This window comes from Stegodyphus dumicola, chromosome 8 (genome assembly GCF_044657685.1).
Source record: "Stegodyphus dumicola isolate Sdum_Otavi_A_Nest chromosome 8, ASM4465768v1".
In the NCBI taxonomy this organism is placed as follows: domain Eukaryota; kingdom Metazoa; phylum Arthropoda; class Arachnida; order Araneae; family Eresidae; genus Stegodyphus; species Stegodyphus dumicola.
In genome coordinates, this window is record NC_140775.1 from 96,206,494 (window position 1) to 96,232,584 (window position 26,091).

The 26,091-nt window shown below is 31.6% G+C and overlaps 1 protein-coding gene across 2 annotated transcripts in view; it reads right to left on the bottom strand.

The window, feature by feature from the left end:
* Positions 1-26,091, bottom strand: part of Sac1 (phosphatidylinositol-3-phosphatase SAC1) — a 74,453-nt gene that overhangs the window by 4,588 nt on the left and 43,774 nt on the right. The window contains exons 12-19 of one of the 2 annotated variants that reach the window (XM_035377197.2): positions 24,465-24,563; positions 24,182-24,320; positions 18,694-18,763; positions 18,513-18,585; positions 13,686-13,779; positions 13,145-13,246; positions 10,099-10,159; positions 6,681-6,816 (exon numbers count right to left, since the gene is read on the bottom strand). In XM_035377197.2, coding sequence (XP_035233088.1) covers positions 6,681-6,816; positions 10,099-10,159; positions 13,145-13,246; positions 13,686-13,779; positions 18,513-18,585; positions 18,694-18,763; positions 24,182-24,320; positions 24,465-24,563 — 774 coding nt within the window. Of the gene's footprint in view, positions 1-4,563; positions 6,817-10,098; positions 10,160-13,144; positions 13,247-13,685; positions 13,780-18,512; positions 18,586-18,693; positions 18,764-24,181; positions 24,321-24,464; positions 24,564-26,091 lie in introns of those variants that run through there. The other variant, XM_085822148.1, reaches the window with a different exon arrangement.

A 26,091-nucleotide genomic window follows, 5' to 3' on the forward strand; every position in this document is an offset into this window, starting at 1 on the left:
ATATTTATGTTGCCAAATTTTGATTATTACCCTATTACATCTCTTACACTTAATGTACTGGAAAATCAACATTGCACGAAATAAATTTCATTTAACTTACTTCCATTCTAATCTTAGCTTTTCTTATGCCAATTTTTTACAAATTATATTAATATAAAAGCAAACTTTTGAATGCATTGTAAACAATAGTAAAATTTTTAAAGAATTATATCTGTAAAACCGATTCCCAAATGTGCGCTAACTGTTTATTTACACATCTAAAATATAGCTTTGCAAGTTTGACTATAATATCTGTAAATACATGCATGCCAATCTCAATCTGAAAGTTGGCAAAAGTTAACCTTAGACGGACATTCAATTTAAACCAATCTAAAAAACTGATGTTTTCTAGAACATCAGTTTTTAAGATTTACAACTTCAATTTCATGCTGAATTCATATTGAAGAAAAAAACGTATTTTCTAGTGGATAACTGGCATCTATAATTTCAAGCTACATTTGAAAATTTTTAAGTATATTCACCATACAATATGCACCCAATTCTTCAAGAAAAAACCTAAAAGATACATGTGCAATGCTCTTATCTTTTGAGATCACTTATTTAATGATTTGTCCTAGCCTTTTGAATAATGGTATACCAAGTTGACAAGCTAAGGGGAAAAATGTGTGTGCGGGTTGAATGCTTGAGGGAGTAAATATTCCTGCAAAGAGTGTGGCTTGTATTCCATGGAAATGTCTAAAAGAATGCTATTTTAGGGTTTTGAGAAAAAGGGGATATAATTTGAAGTAAGAATGTACTTCCAACCTGAATGTGTGCATGTGATTATGGCAAAGCCTTGAGGGCTATCTGCCTAAGGAAAGGAATGCCTTCGTGGAGGATTTTTTAAAGGGAAACTGGCTCGTATACACATTACACATGGGGAAATCCATGAAAACACCCATGCAGCTTGCCCGTTTGCAGGATTCGAACCTCGAACCGAACTACCAGTGTACAGTAACTTTACCGCTCTGCCGTTGGTGGACCTTCCAACCTGAATGAATTTGTGAAATTAGTAGTTAGATGTCTTCTCTTTCTGTAGCCATTTGAAGCCATGATTTTGAAGAGAAAATCAAAGGCTTTAGTAAATCACACTTGCTTTGGTTGAAATACGGTTCACATAGAGTTTCTTTTAGTAGTAAATATGGCTCCAGTGAAAAGAAACAAATACAGTGTTGGTTTTAAATGCAAAGCCATTCATTTCGCGACAGAAAATGGAAATTGTGCTACAGCAAAGATGTTTGTGTTGATGAAAGCTCCATACATGAGTAGAAGGAAAATGAAATCACAATAATTAATATGTCAAAGAATAAATGTGCTTCGCATAACAGAGTAACAAAATGGCTCTTCCTAAAACAAAGTGCTGCGAACTGGGTTCTAAAAAAGCGCCTGATTTAGAGACATAGTACGGTTTTATGATCCTTTCTGTGCGCTGAGAATGGGAAAACATTTCATTCTAAAATTTTGCAACATCAATTTGGCGCCTACTGGATGTTATGCCAGGAGACAGATGTCCCCCCTTACCCCACCCTAGCTACGTCACTGCCCAGAATGAACAAGTAACAGTATATGCTTATTCGTCTTAAAGTGGACCGAAAAGAATGCAAATGAAAACCTTAAAGCAACTTAGTGTAGTAGATTTATGGTGCAGAATAATTTGAGCAAAAGCAAACATTTTGCAAAGGCTTCCAATAGATTTGGATAATAAACTGATTAGTTTCGAGAAGCATGTTATTGACCTATGAAGGCAAAAAAAAAAAAAAAAAAGGTATTTACTGTCACATATTGGAATTATAGATAAACTCCAGTAATGCTTCATGTGATAGTAAATAAAACAATGGATGTAAAAGGAACAAAAACGTTTCACATAAAAACAACAGGTCATGAAAGATCTCACTTTACCGTAGTGCTTTCCTGCTTAGAGGACAGTTTAAAATTAAAACTCACGATTATTTGCAAAAGAAAGACAATACCAAAATGTAATTTCTCAAATGGTGTTTTCATTCCTGTTCATGAGAAAAGATGGATGGATGAAAATGGAGTGAAACTGTGGATAAGAAATGTTTGGCAAAAGCACCCTTTAGCATAAAAGAATCCAGAAAGTCTTTTATTCTGGGACATGTTCAGATCTCATCTAACGGATAATATGAAGGAATTGTTGAAAAAGTGTAATATAGACACGGCAATTATACAAGGTGGGTTAATGCTATTAGTTCAGCCTTTAGACGCGTGTTCCAAAAATCATTCAAAGAAAATTTAAAATGACAATGGAATACGTGAATGTTAGAAGATGAAAAGCATTTACAAAAGGAGGCCAAATGCATCCTGCCAGTTTAGAAAATGTGTGTGAGAAAATGGTAAAAGCATGGAATGAAAGTAAATCCAACATATATTAAAAGTCATTTAAAAAGTATAGTATATATAACAATCTAGATGGCACAGAAGATGATTGTCTCTTTACAGATCAGAGTAACAGTGATTGTGAAGACGAAACAGAATTCGATGATGTAGCTGAACATATAACAGAAGAGGAATAAGATGAACTTTTCATGTTATCCAATAATGAATACTTTGAAGTTTATTAGATATGTCATTTCTCTTAAATAAACAGCATTTAGGTATATATAAAAACCTAATTTGTTTATGCTCATTCCTTATTTTTAAATCTATCATTTTTATATCCAGCATATAATGCACACCCGTAAATTTCGATCTTATTTTTTGCATGAAAGTGCATGTTATGCATCAGAATATACTGTAATTATTTCTTGTATTTGAGTTTTATATTAAGATAAGTTTTATATTAAGATATTAAGATAAACGATGTAGAAGTAATTTAAATACCTTTCAAAAGAAAGAAATAATCTTTTCTAACAAAATTCACTCAATATTGTAGCTAAATACAGTATATAAATTTGTCTATATGGCTAAATGTAAAGGGCGAAGAGAATAAATTTTCTATTTTTATTATACATTAATTTCTTTCATATAAAAATACATATTTCTCATAGACATGTACTTGCTTTCATACAACAGAATACAAATTCTTTTAGTAATAAATTTAATGTAAATTTTAAAAACTCTTAACATTAAAAATTAAAATAACACACAACAGCAGAATATTTAAAAATATACATTTATTAAAACATTTTAATAAATTTTTTTTATTAATAGGAACCAAGAAATACTTAACTTAAAAACTGCATGCAATACTAAAGAATTAATTAAATACTGCATGCATTATTAAAGAATAAATACTTATGCATAAAATTTAAAAAAAAAAAAAATTCAAAATAAAATACTTGCAGGAAAAAGTGTTCTTGGAAAATTAAATTATAAATTTTTAATCTGAATATCTAAATACTCTTGAAAGATAAGAAAAAGGGATATTTCTTGTTCAAGATTTCAATAATATATTATGAAAACATGAAAAATTATATAACTAGCTAATAGATATTTAAGCATATTATTTATTATTTTAGAAACACAAAAAAATCAGATTCCATTATTTACATATTAATTTAAGGACTGGCAAAGTGGAAAACTTAAAAAAACTTTAAGCAACTGAATAGTATAAAATATTCATAGCCTTTGTCAGTAATTCTCATTTTACTTCAGAAAATTGATAGCACTGACATTAAATCTACAGAATAAAAACATATGAAAGTCAGCAGACTTGGAGCTATTACAATATTTTCACCATTTTTAGTTCTATAAACTTGAATAATTCATTATCTACATCGAATTTATCTTAATATAGAGTTTATTTAGAAAATTAATATTATTGCTCATGAACCTATTAAAAACTGAGACAAATATATATTAAGCTGACATTTTCTGCCAATAGAGAAAAGTTGAAAAGATATTAATTTTTCAAAATACATACATAAAAAATTCAAAACATTAAAATGTATGGTGAGTAGTGATAAATTGATATATAATTAAGAGAACTGCAGCTCTCGCCTACTACTTGACCCTTTTAATTATTTAGAATTATCCACTGTAATAGTGTTTTATAATTAGTAAAGTGAATAAAATGCGCTACATTTTACACCCTTCTGATTATATACTTTTACTTCCAAATCTCTTAGCTGTTTGAAGAGTCCTGTATTTTATTTTGCATGTCTCCAAAACTCAATACCTATATATTTTTAATATTTGGTACACCTAGAAGTATGTATTATAGCAGAATTTTACATAATAAGGGTGCTGATATACATATTTAAAGACTATAGCAGGGGTTCTCAACCAGGGGAGGGATGGGGCAGCCTTTCATTTACCTGTTAAATATTTAATTTTACTTTATGAATGTAAAAAACTATTCTGGTATTTATCAACATTTCTACACTTTTGGCATAACAACAATTTCTATACTTTTTTTGGTTTAATTTATAAAACAAATTAAAATGCAATCTAAATTTATATAAATGTACATGTTCTTTTTTGAGCTTTGGAAGGGATAGGGTGTGGGGAAGGGAGAGAGAATGACCATTTACCAATGGTGAAATGAGCAAGAAAGGTTGAGAACCATTGGACTACAGGAATTAGAAAATGGAAAATAAATCAACTAGAAGATGTTTGAATTTTTGGTCTCTAATGATCACTCAAATGAAGGCAAATTAATTAATGCCTTTTATGAACCCCTAAATGAGCTACTATTCTGCGAAAATTAAATAATCACACAGGCAATTTGTTCGCATAGAAATAATTACCTGATCTATAATCACAAAGAATGCTGAAAAAAATCTTCAGTTTTTTACATAAATTTAGTAAAATAATCCAGCTTAAGTGTTTTTAATGAGGAATTCTTAGGTATTTTACATTTTAAAATTTGCAGTGGCTGATGTCAAACAGCGATATTTCTTTTGGGGAAAAAATATTATTAAAAAAATTACAGCTTCTATATATTTATAAATATATTCAAGCATTTTTAAAAGTCAGAACAATGAGTATATAAAGGCAGCAAAGGATTTTAAAAGGATAAAAAAGCATACATAGTTCCAAATTTAAGTTTAAAGCTGTATTTGTCAAATTAAATTCAGCTCAAAAAAGACAGTTAATGAATTGAAGAGCTTTTCAACTAGTTCAGATTGGAAACAGATAATGAAATCATTAATAAATTGTCAATCTTTTGTTCAAGTCCAGTGAAGATTTTTGCAAGAGCGCCTGTGTCACTCTGAAAATGATTATGTCCAACTCAGACTTGTATGTCCAGCAGGTACTGACTAAAAGCAAAATGTAATTCATCCCCTAACTCATGCGTTGCAGCGTAACTTCCTTATTGTTTATGTTAAATTTTTAACTGTATGGAGGTAATTTACATTTCAGTGTTCAGATATTAAACATAGATCTCTTAAAGCATTAATATATATTTAAACATTACAATTTTTTCACTAATACACGCTACAGTGCAAATGATCAAAGAAAACCGAAGACATGTTTCCAGCAAAGATCACTTGCTCATAGTCTTAGAGATAGTACATTTTAACTTCAGACTTGTATATTTTAAATATCTCCCTTTTTGCATACAGTCATTATCATCGCAACTCATGATTCAGACAAATACTCGTCAATAAGTAATATTGTTGATAATCTCACTAAATTCTAAAAATGCAATATTAAAAAAAAAAAAAAAAAAATCTATAGTTGATAAGAATAAACCAAAATAGTGGTACAAAATGCCATAGAAGAAACACCACAGATGAAATTACCTTCCAATAACATATTCCACTGCTAAAAAGGAATTTAAATTTTCATCGCTGATTAATTAGTTCTTACTCATAGAAAGATAAAATAATCAAGAGCATCATAATTTAAAATTTTACACAAATTTAAAAATATTGATTCGTTTAAATTTACATAAAACTCATTTTTATAAAACTATGAATGCTTAAATCTGACCTCTTCCTATGTCATTTCAATATAATTTAGCAAAATATAATGGAATAAAATGAGAAAAAATTTTAGGATCGAGTAAATATATAAATTATAAGAACCTTTTTTTTTAATACTTTATTTTCAAAATATTTCTAAGGTCATTTTTCCCCTTAAATTAAGATAATCAAAATGTACACAAAAAGAAACCGGATTTTTTCCGAATGTTGTTCATAGAATAACATAAAATTTATAATAGAAATACAATCATTTTTTTATTTTCAATATTATTCATAAATCACATTACATAATAAACTAGAATAATAAGTACAGAATAAAGAATAAAAATATAATGTGTACTATTTTCCATGCTTTAAGAAGTATTTTACATATTTATAAGCATATAATGACCTAATATACTTGAATAAACAGTCATTTAAAAAAATAAACTTTTTGTAAATGATTAAAATTTTTCTCTTTTTACAATGTTAATAATCTAATCAACAAGCATCTTTATCTAGTAAAATTTAACATATCTATATTAAAAGTTTAGTACATTAACTCAAATATATTTGCTTAATATTTGGATACATTAATTTGTATATTTTACATTAATTGAAAATTAAATTCAGCTAATTTTACTATAGGAATAAATAATGTAATGCATTATTCTGTGCTATGACAAGGAATGCATTTAAAAGTGGAATAAGGTGTTACAATCACAGTATGTGCATCATACAACATACATATGAGCATCGGTTCATTCATACTTTAATTGAGATACCCTAAGGTTCTGGAGCTTAGGATAATCCACAAATTCTGTTCCATAATACAGTATTACAGATGCAGATGCAACAACCATTCCAAACCAAAAGAGGATAAACATAAATGTTTCAGAGCTATGCACTAGAAAAAAAGAAAACATAAATATCAGAAAATAAATATTCATATAACTTCATACAGATGTAGTTACTGCATATATGAAGTCATATGAATACAATTCAATATAAGCATGATAAAACTGCATTTATCCTATCTGGACTCATCGGGATTTCGGCGATTCTGGATTTGGGATTTTTCCGGATATTAGATTATCAGTTTAAATCTAGTAAGATGGCATGTAGAAATTATAAAATTAAAAATATGAAATAGTGAAGTATTTATGATCTAAAAGGTATCAAAATTTACAAAAAAAAAAAAAAAAAAAAAGCTTAATATTTATTTACCATATTAAACATTTCTTTCAATGTAAGTTGTTTAAGTTACTTTGTTTTTTGCACTAATACTTTCTCTTAATTTCTGTAGACAGACATAATCTTGAAGTCCTGTAACTGCTGTTTCGAGAATTCCGACTAACCTGTCAATCAAAATTTTCTCGTTTTCAGTTACTTCTCTGTCACTTTTTTCACTATCGGTAGCAGTATTTTCTGGATTTAGAACCATACTACAGATTTCGCCATTCATTAATTGACTGATGATTGAGAAGCATTATCATCACAATGAAAAACACCACTTCTCCACATTTCTTTACAAAATCCGTTAATTGGAAAATTTCACCTTTGTTTTGCAATATCCGAAAAACTTTAAAATTAGTGGCTATCATCATCAATTTTAGCTATCCTTCATTAGACATATTTGGCTATACAGCATGAGCTAGATGACTAATGACAAGTTGTTCCGTTAAATTTTATCTTGCTTCTATCGCACACTGAGACAATTAAGCCTGAATTGTATTAGTTTAGTTATTTATTATACTTATGTCTATTTCTGGCACATGCTTAAGGTTTATCAGAATTCTGAATAAATAAATTCCCACATATACTTAAGCCTAATTGATTGCCGGTGCTAGATATCTTGCCACCTGCAGTCTCTGTGGGTCCTAAATTCTGTGACTCGGTGTGGCCATACGAGTCCTGGCACTGGCTCTAAGTTTATGTGAATAAAAAATTAATTATTCTTAATTAAAATTACCCTAAATGTAATCTTTGGGTCTGTGAATATCATCAATAAAATCTATTTTTAGCATATGGAAAGAAATTTTTGTTAAATTTTTCCTCGGCAACATTTTTTAGCGCATTTAACTTAAATCTGTAATCATCACCAAGCCTAATGTAACATAAAAGGTTACCATACTCCATTATTATTCAATTACTAACATAAAAAAAATGTTTATGCATCGCGACATAAATTGTCATGTTTTGATAAACATAAATTTATGCTAAAATGATCGTTTCTTCAATAAAAAAGTATTTTATTTAGTGTCGAAGTGAAGTTAAGAATCGGGACTCTCCAGATGCTTGGTTATGCGCGGAGGGGGAATCAAATGTGCATGTGTAAAGGCTGGGAGAAAAAAAAAAAAAAAAAAAAAAAAAAGAACATTGTTGGTGGTTTTTGAGGTCTGGATTTTAGATCATTCCGGATAATGGACGTCCAGATTTCGGACTTTATACTGTATTATTCTTTTCCTAAAACTCAGCAAAACAAAGAAACACTTCACCCAACTTGACATATTTAATAAATTGTTCAAAATGTGAAAGTATGAATTTCAACTTACTGTTGAATATACATATAGTCTTATGAAAAGAATCTTTGTGCTAAATAAATCTTGTCACTCAGGTTTATATAATTGATTATTTTTAACCCTTTCATTGCTGCATATACATATCATCTTGTGAGAAGAATTTTTTTGCTTAATAAGTTTGACACTCAAATTTATACAATTGATAATTTGAAATTATTATTGCAAATAATAATTAAACAATAATATAGTTTAACTACCTAACCATAAATAACTTTTATATTGAGTAATCTTATGCTATGCCGAGTCTGTAAATTTATGGTAGATACACATTTGAAAGAGTTTATCATTCTGTATTGCATAAAATTTACTGTAGTTATTTTCATTTCCTGTTTGAATTATTGCTATGCTAAATTAATGCAAGTAGACAGCACAGTTTAAAAGAAAGCAGTACCATTTTAGCAGCTAAATTTGTACTACATTGTACTTCCCAACAAAGTAAATATATTCTTTGAAAAAAGCAATATACAATCTGTTTCTCTGAAAATTAAAATGACTTAAGTAAAAATTTTTAATCTTTTTAAATTAACCAGATATTTAAATCATTATTTATGATTGGAAGAGATACAATCTATAAGGCCTGCTCATGAAATGCTACAGAAGGTATAAAATAAATAAGGACTAAAAACTAAAGTAGAATGTTTACCAACATAAATTTAAAAGATTAAAAACATTCTGGAATTATTATTGGCAGAAGAAAAAGCTAAAAAAGTGATTGATGCAGAAATTTGATTGGCTTTTCATGAGCAAATATAAGAATTAAAAAGTTGATAATTTCAAAACATCTGGTAATTCTTAAGATATTTACTGCTTTATGATTTGCAATCTAAATATTGCAATAAAACATAACATTTCTTTTCTTTTCTTTTTTTTTTAAAGTTTTTAGACAACGACAGACTTGACACATGAAAATTTTCCGAATTTGTACGATTTGATCAATTACTCTTTTCTTGATTATTTCTTTACTGTTCATTATTTGAAGACCATTATTCTTAGGTTGCAGTTAAAAGCTACAATATGGATACATTTTTTTTTTAAAATTAATACTTAATGCAAAATATTTGGTCAAACACTTTGTAAATTAACCTAGCAATATAAAACATTTCTTAAAATGAATTTATATTACCTCTAGTGTTTTGTTTAAAGCTATACCAGTTTTAAAAAAAAAGTACTGGTGAAAATATTTTAAACATGTTTTAGTGTGACAAATAAATAATTGAAATAAAAAAGCATCATTTATTGTTTGCACATGTGATTTTCAAAAAGATTTATACTAAAATACAATTTACAATATACAATTTATACTAAAAAGTAATTCAGAAAAAGATGGACCTATGCCCTTGCTGGATCTTATGAATTCAAATGCTTGAACTGTTCAATGCAATTCATGAATTAAATTTCCTTTCCTGGGCATTTTCTAACATAAAATGCACTCAATTCAATTTTAGATGGAGAATTTGATTTTCATATGTCATGTTAGTTTATGTGATAAATAGCAAATAATATTTTTAATGTTAAACTTTACAAGCGATTTACATTTTAATCCACGGTGAAATATTTTCCTACAAAAAATATAAACAGGAAAAAAGAAATAAATAAAAGTTACTTACCTGATGGTATAATCAATGACAGAAAGCACATTGCAATTGCAATTAACAAGACAATAGGAAGCTATTAAATATAAAAGAATAAATTATAAGAATATTCATCATACATTCATAATTAAACAACAAGAATTTTGATACCTTATTCATATAAAAAAATTGTGATTATCAACAGTCTAAATGGAAGGCCACAAAAATTTATTCACAAGGCAACACAGTATGTCAACAAAATAATTATATGGCCACTCATTATGCCGCCAAGTATTCATGTGGAAACCTAGGTATGTATATCATGAATTTTGCAATTTGAGATTCAAACATCATTTTTCTGAACATTATTTCTTCAGCCATTGAGTATATTTTTTTTTCATCCTGAAAATCATAATGAGAGTGTGGACTTTGCCAGCTGATGAAAAAGAAAATATCACTTTTCTGCAGCAATATGGCATTTTGCTCGGAAGATGCAAAATTCACATTATTCCGAAATTTCCAATGTATATGGAATTAAAGGCTTGCGAGAAAGCAAAAAGTTGTATTCTTAAGTTGCACTCTTTTAAACAACTGAATTTTATAGAAATGCAATGTCAGAAATTGCAAGTAAAGTGTTAGAACGTGGTTAAAAGCTTGGTTTAAAGTAGCCTCATTTATCACAGCTACTTGCTTTATTTATTATTGACCAGGCCCAATGCGAGGTTTCAGCAGTTTTTTTCCCTAACAGAGAAAAAATATCCCTTTGTACACGGGGAGAAGAAACACAAAAAATTGCAGAAAGATTTCTCGAAAAAGATAATAATTTTTATTACCATTGTCTTTTTTGCTTTTTATGGGGTTGCAGATAATCAGAAAGCACCAACTATTTATTTTATTACAGTCTGACCATTATTCGAGATTTTTCAATATATAAAGAATTAACGGCACAAGAAGGAAACAGTTTTTTTTTTAAAGGTATTACAAGCACAAAGGCTAAAATGCTTTTTGGAACAAAATGAAGGTAGTTCTTTCACCAACAGGAGGAGCAAGTATTCTAATGAAAGAATATGTTAACAAATTATGGTTATTTTTATAACTGGCATCCATTTCCTACATTTATTAAGCAACATATATATATATATATATATATTACCAATTTTTAGATTTTTTGAGTTAGATAGTGATATTTTATATTTTATATAATATGAGTGATATTTTATATTTTATATAATATGAGATATTTTATATAATATGAGTTAGATAGTGATTAAAGCCCAATAGGACGGTATAAAGTAGATGGCTGATTCTGAGAATCTAATGTAAAAATGTCCAGGTAATTCTTGTCACAACGTTTTCTTTCCTCCAAAAAATTTTGGCATAATACTTTTAATATTATTGTTTAAATAGTTTTAAATTACTTTGATGGCCAATTCTACTACTTTTATTAACAAATCGGGCCTTTTCGTTTTTTTATTGTAGCTTGAAGAATTAAGACTTTTTATTAACAAATGACTGTTTTTTCCATTTTACTCTTACTTTTGTGGCCATGTTAAGTATTTTTAGCTGAATTAATCATTTTCACTTTTAGAAAAAGTTTTATTCTTCAAACCACTTGACTGACGCCATTTTGAAATCTTTCCACGTCTTTTCGAGCCTTTCAACCCCTTTTTAGCTCTAGGGAACAGTCTTATCACATTGGCTGTTGCCCAGTGACATTGTTTTCCCCGCCTTACATCACAAGACGAGTGGGAGAGCGTTAAAAGACACAGAAGGGAATTACAACCCCTTTTCAGCTTTGCTTCATGATCAAGGGGACTGCATAGCCACAAGTCTGTTTTTTATGTTTCTTTTACAAAATATTTTTTCTTGGTCTTAGCAAGACCCACTGTGTTTGTTTTTTTTAAATTTAATTTCAGATTTCTAAAATTTATAAAGGTTTTTCTTTAAGCTTGCAGGTTCAGCCCGTACGTTATTTTATATTTTGACTAATAGTAGGCCGCTATTTATTTTAATTATTGCTGTACATCGGAGTTGCATTTTCATTTTTTACACCTTAATGTGTCATTTCGTGCGGACGCGTTGGGAAATTGGAACAGAGAATTTAAACCAAAAAAAATTTTTTTAGGACAATTCATCTAATTATAAAAAATTTTCGTAACACAAAGTTTCAATTGTCTGTTTCAGCGAAACATGTAATGGAGTTAGCTTGGTTCAATGTTTAGCCAGAAATTTCCATTGAAAAGCCAGGTTGGACATAGAATTAAGCTAATTTACCATTTTCCGCTTTATAATTTTTTATATTTTGTCACGTTTTTTCATATGTTTTTATTTGTTTTAACTTGTTCCATCAATCATTTTTTAATATGTTTCAACTTTTCACTTATCACATCGATAGGTATTTTACTGTATTTTTTGCCATTAACCTGTTTCCAACAATTAGTATTATACTGTGCTTTATATTATACATTTTATTTCACGTGTAGCCTAATATTTCACCCTTCAATGTCATTCTTTTAAAAAAATACTGTGTTGAACTTTTTCTTGGAGCCACAGCTCCTGGTGACTTTTTGGCGAGCTTACTACAATTTATCTTCTTGTCGTTTCCTTAATTTTGCAGCATATTGTGCAAAAAATTTTTTAGACCAAACTGGTCTTTTTATATAGTACTTACTACCTAGCTTTTTAATATATATATATATACTATCATATTTATTTGCATCTTTCCTTTTTTTTAAAAAATTAATTTTTGCTTCCTGAAAACAGAGAGGGAGAAAATATACCATATTTACTATATCTGAGAAAAGGATTTAAAAAGGAAGTAGTAGATTAAAAGTACATATGAAAAAAAACTAATTTTACTCTGCTTAATATTTCAATGAAATCAGTTACAGTTATTGCTTTCACTACTACTCTTTTTAATTACAGAATGTACTTTGCTATAAACAGTACCTTATAGGTTGCTATCAAATATCAGATGTTTCAAAATCCCATACTGAAAATGTTGGGAAAAGGACATGTGTGACAGAAAAATGTGCAAAAATGGCAATTTATTTTTATGATGCAAATAATGTAAAATACTTACTGCAGAATATTTGATATCTTTTTTGTCTTTTAATGGACAAGGTTTAGAAACACCTTCACTTTCATCAACTTGGTAATTTCCTAGGAACAAATCAACTGAATCCTACAATAAAAATTGGACAAAAATTCAGTAATTAAATAAATAAATGGAAAAAAAAACATAAATATTCAACTAAGTGCTATAAAATTAATAACTTATTTAAATAAACAGATGAATAAAACATTAATTGCTTTACAATGAATTATTTAAATGTAAAAATGCAATTATTTAAGTTAAATTTCAAGTTGACTTCTTTATCCCCCAACATTCTCACAGCTTTTACTTTTTAGTTCACCTTTCTAAAATTCTGCTCATGTTAAATCATGTTTCTCTATGATTTATAATAATTATTTAAAAGTTGATTTACTCTATTCATTTACACACAAATTAAAATTATTGAGTGCATATTTTATATTTATTCATAAATTATAAGTACATGTATAAGTACACACAAATACACATGTAGGAAGTACAACATTTTGAAGTTAGAAAATTTAATTACTTGACGAAATCCATCAGCAAAATTATTTTTAAAGTAACGAATTAAAGAATTCCACCCATCTTTCAAGAGACCTTGTTTGCTTCTTTTCCCAGTCCTGTTGAAGCAGAAAAAGATTGATTATAAAATTTGCAAATAATGTCACGTAAAATAAACTCCAATTTAAGATAGAAGATTTTTGTGCTAAGTTGATATTAAAACATTGTAAGAAAAAGATTTGACCCCCCCCCATTTTTTTCCCAAAGGAGCAGTATTTTTGGATATTTTCTTTGTTAATCATAAAATACACACAGGCTATCTGCTAATGTGAATAAATGCACTCTAAGCGATTTTCTAAGAAAACACCTTGCATCACACATTAAGAAAACTTTATGAACTAACCTATTTAATTATAAGGGATATAGTCCTAAGTGAAACATGAGGAGCAGTATTTCAAGCTAATTTTACAACTTGCACTGCCTTAAATATAAAATGGCATGCAGAACCATCTGTTGAGAAAATCAGAAGATGATAAAAAAATGCATGAATGACATTAATGTCTTTTACTTCTGTTTAGGTTCTTCTTCAAAAGTTACTTTCAAGATTCATGGAAAGATAAGAAAGCTGCACAATTTTTAATTTGCACCTTGCAGAGCACTCATGACCAACTAAAGCTTTTGTTCAATAACAAGCATATTCCTGATCCCAATCTTAATTATTCTCTTGAATCCCGACGACAACCTTGATTATTTTCTTGTTGAAGCAGTTTGATGCCAAGACATGATAACTGATTGTTTCGCACATCCAGCCGTTCTCATTTGCACAATCATAACAATACGATTATTTTCAAACTCCATTTTAGATTTGAAGATGCCCAAATTGATTTGATTTGCCCAAAAATTCACCAAGAGATTGCTTCTCAGCAAAATTCTATTATAAACAGTATAAAATTACATTTGTACTTATATTATATTTTATAATTACCGTAATTTCTGGAAGAAAGGCTGCATCAGTGTAAATGCCGCACTCAAGAAAAATGGCGGGGAAAAAAATAAAAATTACACAGAAACTCCGCAATAGATTAAATTGCCCGTGACATTGTCGTGGGTCGTATAGATGCAAAATCTCAACCTATGTCCTGATATATGACATATCAGTTAAGAAAAATGCATGAAATGAAACCATAACTCAAAAATAACTTAGAGGTAAGAAATGTTGAAAATATATTTACGTTCACTAATATACTTATATTTACCCACTAAAGAAGTCCATATTTGTAATACTCAGACTATATTATAAAAAATGTTGCAATAACGAAATATTAAATTTGGATGACAAAAGGAAATTTTAAACTTTACTTACAAAAGGAATTACAGCAAACTATACATCATATGAAGCCATCAAAATCTGATTCTTCACTATCTGAATTAAAAAGTTTTAGTAAATCCTGATCTAAGTCCAAGTCTTCCAGATTGTCACTTTTCATCCTCTTGGTTTACAGTCTCTTTATCTAAGGATATAATTTCAGCTTCTTTGAACCCTGCTATTATTGACAATGTTTTTACCGATTTCCTCACACTTCCTACTCAGTTTGCAATTTCTTCAATTTTACCGCTTTTGGTATACGTATGCAATCCTTCACTCATCCAACACTCCCACCGCTTTCGAACTTCAGCTTTGAAAGATTTATTACCTGACAAATCTAATGGTTGTAAGATTTTTGTCAAACCACCAGGAATTATTGCTACGGTTGTAGACAATTTTTGATATCTGGTTTTCACTGACTCAAGTAGATGAGCACGCATCAAATCCATTGTCAATAACCCTTTCGGTTGGAAAAAAGATCCCTTACGACACTGCCAAACTTTTTTGTAGCCACTCATGCATAATTGTTTCGCACATCCAGCCGCTCTCGTTTGCACAAATAATTACGTCATTAGGAAAATCTTCCTTCGGAATAGTTTTTCATTTAAAAATGATCATCAGCTTTAGCTTGTCACCATTCGTGGCACAAGCTAACACACATGTAAATGATCACACATCATGCCCCGTCGTAAGCACAGATACAGTTTTTGCACCAGTTTCATCAACAGTTCTGTTTGCAGGAAAGTCGAAAGCTAACGACGTTTCATCCATATTTATTATCTGTGATGGAAGAATTTTTTTTTTGTCAATAATATGTCACATATTTTAGATGCCTTTTTATCCTGCCTGTCCATTGGTAATTGCGGCCCGACTGTTCTTCTAGTACGCCCAGAAATATTTTTTCTTTTCATAAATCTGCTACACCAGCAAAGTCCTCCTTTGAAATCATTTATGTTCATTTGTTTTGCTATAAATTTTGTTTGTAAGCGAATTTTTACAGTCAAAATTGCCATTCCCTTTCCTCGTTGCTCCTTTATCCAGTTTGCAAAGTCTTGCTCTAGATTCGGCCGCCTTACAGTACCACTTCTTTTGGCTCATTTCTGTTGTGGCATATTTTTAAGTTCTTTTTCAGTTCTACAACGTTGAACTCGTCCACTTCAAACTCTCGAGCTGCTGCTCTATTTCCAATTTGTTCAGCATGTGAAATTATGAGGGTAAGTTGAAAAATAAGTTTCCGCTGTCGACTGTGGTCAGAGTTGTGTATGAAAGTCAAAAAATAGAATGAGACATTAAAGATATGACATACCTTTATTTTATTATTCTTGTACGAGTATGTTGAGACATTTGTCATATTGCTTGATAAGCTTCAAAAAGTCCTCCAAGAAAAATTCACGCTTTGCATATGGAAGAAGCATTGAACGGCTAAGGGCGAAAGGCGACACAGCAGGAAAACGCGCAAGTCACCGATACACCATTGGGTAGAGGTCGCTGCAAATCAAGCAGATGGCGCTGTTGCAGTGCCTGCGCAAAGCGGAGACCAGCCTCTCATTTGAGCCCCGGTAGGTATGGAGAGAAGGTGCGTTTTGAATTCGTGGTCAAAGGAGGAAGTAAGAGCAGTTATCCACTATGAATGGGCACGTGGAGTATCAGGAGCAGAAATTCATGACCGCCTCGTGGAAGTCTATGGACCAGGTGTGATGTCGAAGCAAATGGTGTGGAGATGGTGTCGCACATTCAGTGATGGACATCAGCAAGTGGAGGACATACCGAGAGCTGGACGGACGCGCATAGCCACTACACATGCAAATGGCAGGAAGGTGGATGACATGATTAGAGCGAACCGGCGTATCACCATCGATGAAGTAGCGGAAGAACTTGGAATCTCACATGAGCGAGCTTAAAACATCATCCATGACATTCTTCGATACAGAAAAGTGTCAGCACGATGGGTGCCCCGACAATTGACCTCGACGCACAAGGAACAACGCATGGGGGGTCAGCCTGAAACATCTCGTGCATTACCATGAAGATGGCAATTACTTTCTGTTTTGGACTGTGACGGGATGAAACGTGGGTTCACCATTTCACACCAGAATCGAAGGCCGCATCTATAGAGTGGAAACATCCATCATCACCTGTCCGAAAGAAGTTCAAGACAACTCCCTTTGCAGGTAAAGTGCTCCTCACAGTTTTCTGGGACGCCCAAGGAGTTTTGTTGCTGGACTTTTTGGAGTCTGAAACCATCAATGCTACGCGCTACTGTGACACCCTGTCGAAATTGAAAGAGGCGATTCGGAAAAAGCGGCCTGGCCTTCTGCTGTTGGATGACAATGCCAGACCACATTTGGCGACGGCAACGCAAAACCATATTGCAACTCTTGGTTGGGAGCGCCTACACCATCCGCCATACAGTCCTGATCTCTCACCAAGCGACTTCCATCTGTTTCCGGCTTTGAAGAAAAATCTTGGGGGAAGGCGCTTTGGAAGCAATACTGAAGTGAAACAAGCCATTCAACGCTTCTTCCATATGCAAAGCCCTGATTTTTTCCTGGAGGGCTTTTTGAAGCTTATCAAGCGATATGACAAATGTCTCAATGTACTTGGTACCTATGTGGAAAAATAAAGGTATGTCATATCTTTAATGTCTCATTCTATTTTTTGACTTTCATACACAACTCCGACTACAGTTGACAGGGTAAACTTATTTTTCAACTTTCCCTCATACATTAAGCTTAAAATCAGCAGTATATAGCTTCTGTGCCATTTAGGTGCCATTTTCAAAAATTTTCCCGCTCCCTTCTTACTTAAAAACTATCCAACATATACTTGTACCCAAACTGATGGGATCTGTATCTGGCAGAATGCCAAGAAAACTTGATTCATGCTGAAGAGGAAACACGTCAGAGTTCGTTATTGCGAGGCAGGTGGAGTCGTGTCCGCCTTTGAAAGAATTTGCAGAAAAGGCAGGGGTGGGGAGAGGATGGGTCCTGGAAGATTCATCGAATGGCAGAGGAGAGAGACTATTCAAAATGATGAGAATGCTGATTTGAAAGGGGGAAAAATGTTATTGTTCTGAGATCCCGTTTAGGGTGAATAAGGCATGTAGGTCCGTTCAAGGGAAAGAATGTAAACAATATAACGTTCGCAAAAAGCAACTGAGTGGTCTACGTACAATGACAAAGTTATTCAAACTATGTACAATGACAAAGCTATTCAAACTATGCACAATGACCATCATAGGAAATATTTTTAGTGCACCTAAATATCGCATGGGTAGAAACGCCGCATCCGCTGAAAATTTAAGTTTTAAACACGTAAACGCCGCGGCATTTCTTCCAGAAATTACGGTATATGAAAAAATTTTTAATGCTGTAATATAATGTGTTATAATACACATTTAAGATATTAATTAATTCTATAAATTAAAATATTTATTATATTCACATAAATTTATTTAACATATTAATAGATAATAAAGAAAATTACCTGGTATAATCAGTCTTTAAAGCTCCAGTTCCAGCATACTGCACACTGCAAACATCAGCATTGTCTGCCCAAACTTCCCCCCCGGAAAAAAAAAAAAAAAAAAAAGAAGAAGAAGAAGAAGAAGTTTTACACTAGCAAATTTTGATAATAAAATTTAGTTAAAAATATTAAGGCACTGTACCATTCTTATAAATAATTTCAAAATGTGATTGGTCTTCTACTTTTTGACCTTCATTTAGTACCCCAAGTCTCTGGAAAAGAAGAAATATTAGAATTTTAATTTTATTAAACATGTGTTTTATATTCTGAAGTATATATACAATATTTCAAAAGTGTGCATAAATGTTAAAATGACTAGTTTCAAAGTGAATCAGCATTGGTAACTGTTATATAATAATCTAAAGTGATGCAACTTTGGATACTTCCATACAACCAATTTATTCTACATGGAACATTATAATTCTTTAATATAACAGTTTTAAATGTTTAATTTAATATTGAATTATTAATATTTTAATCATTCAAAAGTACACTTACGAGAAGATAAACAGCACGCCAACTTTAATGAATCCGCATATATAATTGAAAATTTCGAAAACAATATACTATATATACAGTATGGAAGTCTGTAATCTGGACATCCATTATCCAGAACGATCTATAATCCGGACCTCAAAGCCACAAACTTTACACATGTGCATAGAGAATGTGCATACATTACGCAGCCACGTAAAGAACGCGCATACATTACGCACGTGCATGCACGTAATGTATGCTTTATGCATGCGCAAGTTAAAAGAAATGTTTAATAAAGTAAACAAATATTAAGCTTTTTTTTTTTGTAAAATTTGATACCCTTTAGATCATAATTGCTCTGTGTTTCATAAATTACGTTTCATATTTTAATTGCATAATTTCTGCATGCCATCTTACCAGATTTAAACTGATAATCTATAATCAGGAAAAACCCCTAACCGGAATCGCCGAAGCAGATTACGGACTTTGTACTGCATATCACATTAGCCTAAAGTAAAGGAACAGTAAATTTCATTTCACTTGATAACCTTTTTATATCCTGCCAACAATAAGTTTATATCTTAACAACATGTATTTTTAAAATATCATTTACATTTACTTGTCATATGAAATATTTTTAAGAATTTAAAATACAAATACTGTGAATCCTCTCAAGACAATGCCTTCCTTAAGAATACCACCTCTGAAAATGATTGGTTTTATTAGACCATGTATAAAAACCAGTATTAACATGCTAATTGCCATGGGTGTCACTGGTAGCCGGCACTCGACTTGGCTATAGTGCTGTGGAGGGGCACCGGTGATTGGCGATGCGACCACTAGTAAAAATACATAATTAGAATAAGCATCAATACTGATAGATTTTTAAATAATACCATTGTTACTATAATGGTTTGAAGAATAAATTGGAAAAATTTAAACAATAAATCACAAAAATCAGCACCTCGAGGGTCACCAGTGATTCCCCACCATGAAAAATGCATTAAACATGAGTATATAACTCGCCTTATCTTTTGCAGATAATATTGCAACATAATATACATCGCATAATAATTCATGTTGGCACCATGGGCAAACCACATAAAATGTGCATGGCAGTTAACATGTTAAATATCTCCTCAGTAAAATGATCACCTCTAGAAGACCAAAATCGGTTGAAATCATCGATTGGTTGTCTCAGAAAAAGTTCAATGTATTTAAATCAGAATCATATTTAAAAATTTAATAGAGTTAAAAGTAATATTTAATGTGCCCTTAAAACCCTTTCTGGCTCTCACAAGGGGGAAAAAACAGAATAAAAGTATAGAATCAATAATAAAAATAAAAGTTCATCTCTTGGAAGGAGAAATGCACTAGATTTTTGTCAAGCATGTAATAACATTATTAGTAAAGTTAAAAAAGAGATCATTAACATGCTGGAACCATTCTTAAGAACACATAAACGAACAGAATTTTCACAGATGACCCATCTGCTTTATCAGCTGAGTTGGAATGGATAGTTTTATTATGTTCATAGTCTTTTGTTTGTTTCTACATGATTGTTGTACTCAGAATTCCCATTCAGATGTACAGTGATTGAAAGGTTCTGTTGCAACATAGCTTGGTGGTACCTTTCATAATTACCTAATTTTATCAATACCTTTGGCAAACTGTAGACTTTCATCATCCAGTCAATTTGAATGTAAGCTTACCAAATTTTACTCCATTTTAATAAAGGATAGTATATCACGTGTGCACTCTACAAGCGAATTTCATGTACAAATTCCAAAAGCAATCGATCTTGATGTTACCACGTTCACCTTGACATCAATCTATGGATAGAATCCTTGTTTCTATCAGTCTCTTTATTTGAATCTCAAATGATTTTGGTGAAAACCTTGATTTAAGCTAAGAATTACATCAACATTAGTTAAACTTTTATAAATGCTTTTCATCCCATTGGTAAATTTACATTGTCTACAGCCAATGGACAAACCTAGAAACAGTAAGAAAATCTCTTTATGGGAGCATTAATATTACCTATCTCAGCTGAAATCTACATGCAACATGAAGACAATTTTCTCCAAGTTCCTCCAAAAACTTACTTTTTGGAAAAGGTATATAGATGGTATTTCCATGCTATGGAATCATCCAGAAGATGAACTTCTTTTATCAGATAACATCCTAACTCTTCCTGTTATATCAGGTAATTTTCCCAGTTTGCAGTTAAAGCCTCAGTAAAGCTGATTGACGATATGTTTGGCCTTCAATGAAAGCAGATGTGGCATCTTGGGCTTGTCAGTGCTTACAGTGTCAGAACATGACATACCATAATTGGTGCTTTTGTGCCACCTAGTGCTAGATTCGAACATGTGCACATTGGACCTCGTAGGACCTGTCCTCCTGAAGGCTTTTGATTCTGTCTCGCATGTGTCGACCGTTTTTCTAAGTGACCTGAGGCATTTCGTTAGTACATATATCCACACAGTATGTTGCAGCAGACTTCTATGCAGGTTAAATCTCCAGATTCAGATCTCCACTCTAGCTAACTACCAACCAAGAAAGGCAATTTGAATCATCAATCTTTGATACACTAACCAAGTTCCTGGGTACAGCTCGACACAGCACATCCCCATACCATCTACCTGCAAATGACCGAGTTGAAAGATTTCATCGGCAGCTGAAATCTGCAATCATGGCACATAGCAATAATCAGGGAACTGCTGTATTGCCTAGAATTTTATTAGGGTTCAGAGCCACTTGGAAGAATGATCTGCAAGCAACCACAGCAGAAATGGTGTATGGAGCTCCAATTCACCTCCCAGGTGAGTTCCTGTGCCTTACTCCTGGAACCCCAGATTCAGTGACTTTTGTCAGAAAGCTTCACAAATCTATGCAATGCCTTTTACCTCCTATAAATCAACCTCATGGCGAGCAACCGGTATTCGTATATAGACTTAGTAACCATATATAGACTTAGCCACCTGCAGTCAGGTTTTTTTTTCAAATGGATGCACTAAAAAAAAAGCCTTCAGCCGCCATACAAAGGCCCTTATGAAGTGAACAGTTAAAAAGACAAAGTTGCCAGAATTTCCATATGGTTAAAGCTAAGACCATAAGCATCAATTGGCTTAAATCAGCATATGTTACAAGAAAAAATGCTGAAGACTCAGCACCCGCAACCACTCGAAGCACAACTTCCCTCCCTACAACAGAGGATCCATCAACAAAAATCGGAGATTCTGATGTTGCCAGCAGCTATTCTTGCATCGAACTGTGAATCATCGGCAATGGTAACTCGCTCAGCCAACGCCTTACTACATTTCAGTCCCTGGCATAGCTAAAATCTTGCTTTTGCTGGTGTGTGTGTGGGGGGGGGGCTGCCTGTAGCGATCACCGAACTATATTTCTTGAAAGGCACGCCTCGGATGAAGACAAGGGACAACAGGTGGTGACGCGTCTCAAGGAGAGGAGAAAGTAGACAGGCATCGGAGGTCATTGACACTCTTGACTTGATGTTCTGAGGTATGCTGTTAAAAGCTCCTCCTATTGTTTCATTTTTGGATATGTTGTAATATTTCCCTGCACGCTTAAGTGATTGTGTAAAATAAATTCTAACTTGAACATAGATAATTTACATTTTACTTTATAAGGTTTTATCAAGCATTCTAATACATATTTAGTGAAACCACTAAAGATGGTGACATGAGCAAGCAACTACCAATGCTTCATAGAACCAGCATTGGTAGCAGCAGTTTATGATCAACATAGAAGTTAATAATAGCATTAAATTTCCTGATCTCTTAATTTTAAGAAATGGCAATTATCTTCAGATTACAATCTATTATAAACCCTTTCACAATTCAGAAATAATCCCGTTCAACTCTTCTTTTCATATGTACAATACAGTTGCCTTTTATTTTCATTTTAAATATGCCAAAAATTCCTGTTCACACCAGAGTTATACAAAACTGAAATAATCACATACTGCAATAGATATCCTCTTGATTTTGCAGAAAAACTCACCAAGAAAACCAGTTAACAAGCTTGTACAGTCATTTCTCAAAAAGTAAAGACATTTCTTATGCAAGCATCAAGTAACAATAACTTTATTGGAACATCCCTCTACTGCTCAGTCACCCCATGCATCTGTTCTGCGGTTAAAAGATTTGGGTATAAACTTGATATTACTCCAGCCTCATCCATTCTAAAATTGTTAAGACCTGACAAATTGCACGTCACCACAACAGATACTTCTGGTATATATATACTATCCTGATTTGCAAAAAGATTAAGCACAGAAACTCAATATATCAGCTCAACACCTAGAAGAACATCTATAAGAACTGACAAACAAATAAACAAAAATATATCTTAAAGCTCTTTCTAACCCCCTCTGTAATCAATGAAAATAGCATATCTTTAGTCAAATACTTCTCTCAATAACTGAATAGGACAAGGACCAAAATCTCCACCAAAACCCGGCATAGAACAGCCTCAAAATTAGAGAAGTGTTTGAAATCACCAACAAGCCATGTTGCAGCAGAGACCTTCCCTTCACTCTTTGTACAACTGGATGGCAATTCTGAGAACAGCAACCCAACAGAAAGGAACAAAAGACAATGAACGTAATGAAATCATTCATTCTAGCTTTCCATGTGACAAAGCAAATGGATTATATTTGAAATTCCTGTGCCTTTATTTATTTTTAAATATGGTCCCAGAATGTCAACCTAGAGATTTTATCTCATTTTTAACTTCATTTTAACCATATGTGCCAGTTAATTTTTAAATATGATACTAGTAAATTCTTTAATGATTTAGGCCAGATATTTATACAGATAAATAAGAATGAAACTGGAATAAAATTGGAAATAGCACATCTGAATACATTTCAAATTCCTGTGATTAAAACTAAAAGGGATACAGATGTAAAATAAAATATTAGCATAAAGAAAATGCATATTTAGTGCAAATGCCACAAGAAAAGTGTATTATGTTGCAAGCACATCAGTCAATTTTTGTTCATATATCACATATAATTTTATTTTTTTTTTTAAGTTTATAACATACAAATCACCACACTTTTATTAAAATATGATTAATCTTTATATTTAAAAAAAAGCAGAAAAATTTTAATTTAGAAATATTACTCTGAGTTGAAGTTGTAGTGATTCTCGTGCTAGAAGACACTGAACTACATTTGTACGGTCCAAACAATCAATACAATTCGTTCGAAAAACTCCATCTTGTTGACAGGGGACACTCCCATCACGAAGCATCATAAAATAACTAAAATAAAAAAGACCCGATTTACTTAAAAAATTTATATCAAAGGTAAATAAATTTTAAAAAATCAGATTATTGATGAATTAATCACAAAAAAAAAAAAAAAAAAATATATATATATATATATATATATAATGACAAACAAACCCATGATCAATGAGATCTTGGCGTACACGATCAATCAATATTGATAACCTATCCCATCGCATTTTCCTACATTCATGATGAAAATCAAATGATTCATACCTAGAAATAAAGTTAAGACACTAGGACATAAATATATAAAGCAAATATCATAAGAAAACAAATACTTAGGTATTAAATGAAATTCAGCCTTTGCAACAAAATTCAAATTTGATGCTTGCAATGAATATCACAAAATTTACATTGTCTTATAAAGACAATATATATGTTTTTCTAATAGGATTATGTATACTTCAAATTTTATGTTAAGATACAGAAAATCCAATATTAAATATTTAGTTGTTACAAGTAATACTTAATTTATAAGGTATTCTGAATACCCACATTCCCATGAAAAATCTACTCTCTGGTGAATTTGTGAATTGATGAAATACATCAGTTTTAGCAGGTATTTTCAGTTCATAATTAATAATGAAAAGAAGCATTTTATAAGAAACAAGACACTGTTAAGAAAAAACAATAAACAGCTAAATAATGGTCAAATATAAAGTGTGTAAATACATAATATTCTAAAAACACCTTTGGGGAACATGTTTGCATGAGTTAAGCTACTGTCACATATATATTGGAAGATATGCAACAAATATGGCACTTCTGTCCAATGTTGAAAGTAGGAGTGTAGGTAATTAGCTCATCAAGCCAACAGATTTGACGAGGATGATCAGATTGTGATATTATCCTGAAATACTGAAAAAGAGATAATTGTTCAAGTTTTAACTGTAACAATAAATCAACATACAGGCTCTGGAAGGGAGATATCTGGATAAAGCTCAAAAACCTGATAATGAATAGGGCTAAGTTTCACTAGAACAGAAGGCTGTGCGAATCTATAAATAATAGTCTAATCTAGAGCAGACGATTGCAATTCGTCTGCTCTAGATTAGACTTAGTAATTCTAAGTAAAGAGCAACATTCCAAAGGAAGTGTTTGCCAACACTTTAAATAAGTTTAGAATTTTGAAGCATTTCTACATGTACAGTACATGCAGAAGAAAGGTAAGCTTTCGGTAGAACAGCACTTCAGTTACAACTGGAATCAACGATCCTTCATGGTGAAGCTCAGGATAGAAATTCTGCTTTTTGCATAAATGTAAACAAATGGTCTTCTCTTTTGAAAATATAAACCCCTGCTTATTTGACCATTTCTCAAATCTGAGCAATCTGCAACTGCCTCAGTTTATTTGGAGGTTGTCAATGCATAATGATCCTAAAATGGTAGGAGGAAACTCATTCAAAACACAGTTTATTCTTAAGCTAAAAAGAAAAACACCAAGAATACAGCCTTGAGATACACTCTCATCTAGACAGGAAACATCTGATAACACTGAGCCAATCTTTACTTGAAATAAACTACCTTAAAAAAATTCTGCATGGAAACCGGCAGGTTGCAGAGGAAGCCACTGGCTTAAAGATCACATAAAATACTTTATCTCCATGCCTCGTCATAAGCCTTTTGAATATAAAAAAATGCTGAAATTAAATGGTTCCTTTCGACAAAGACCTTTTGGACAGAAATTTGCAAAAGTAATATATTATCTATAGATGTACTACCTTTGCAGAAACTGCTCTAT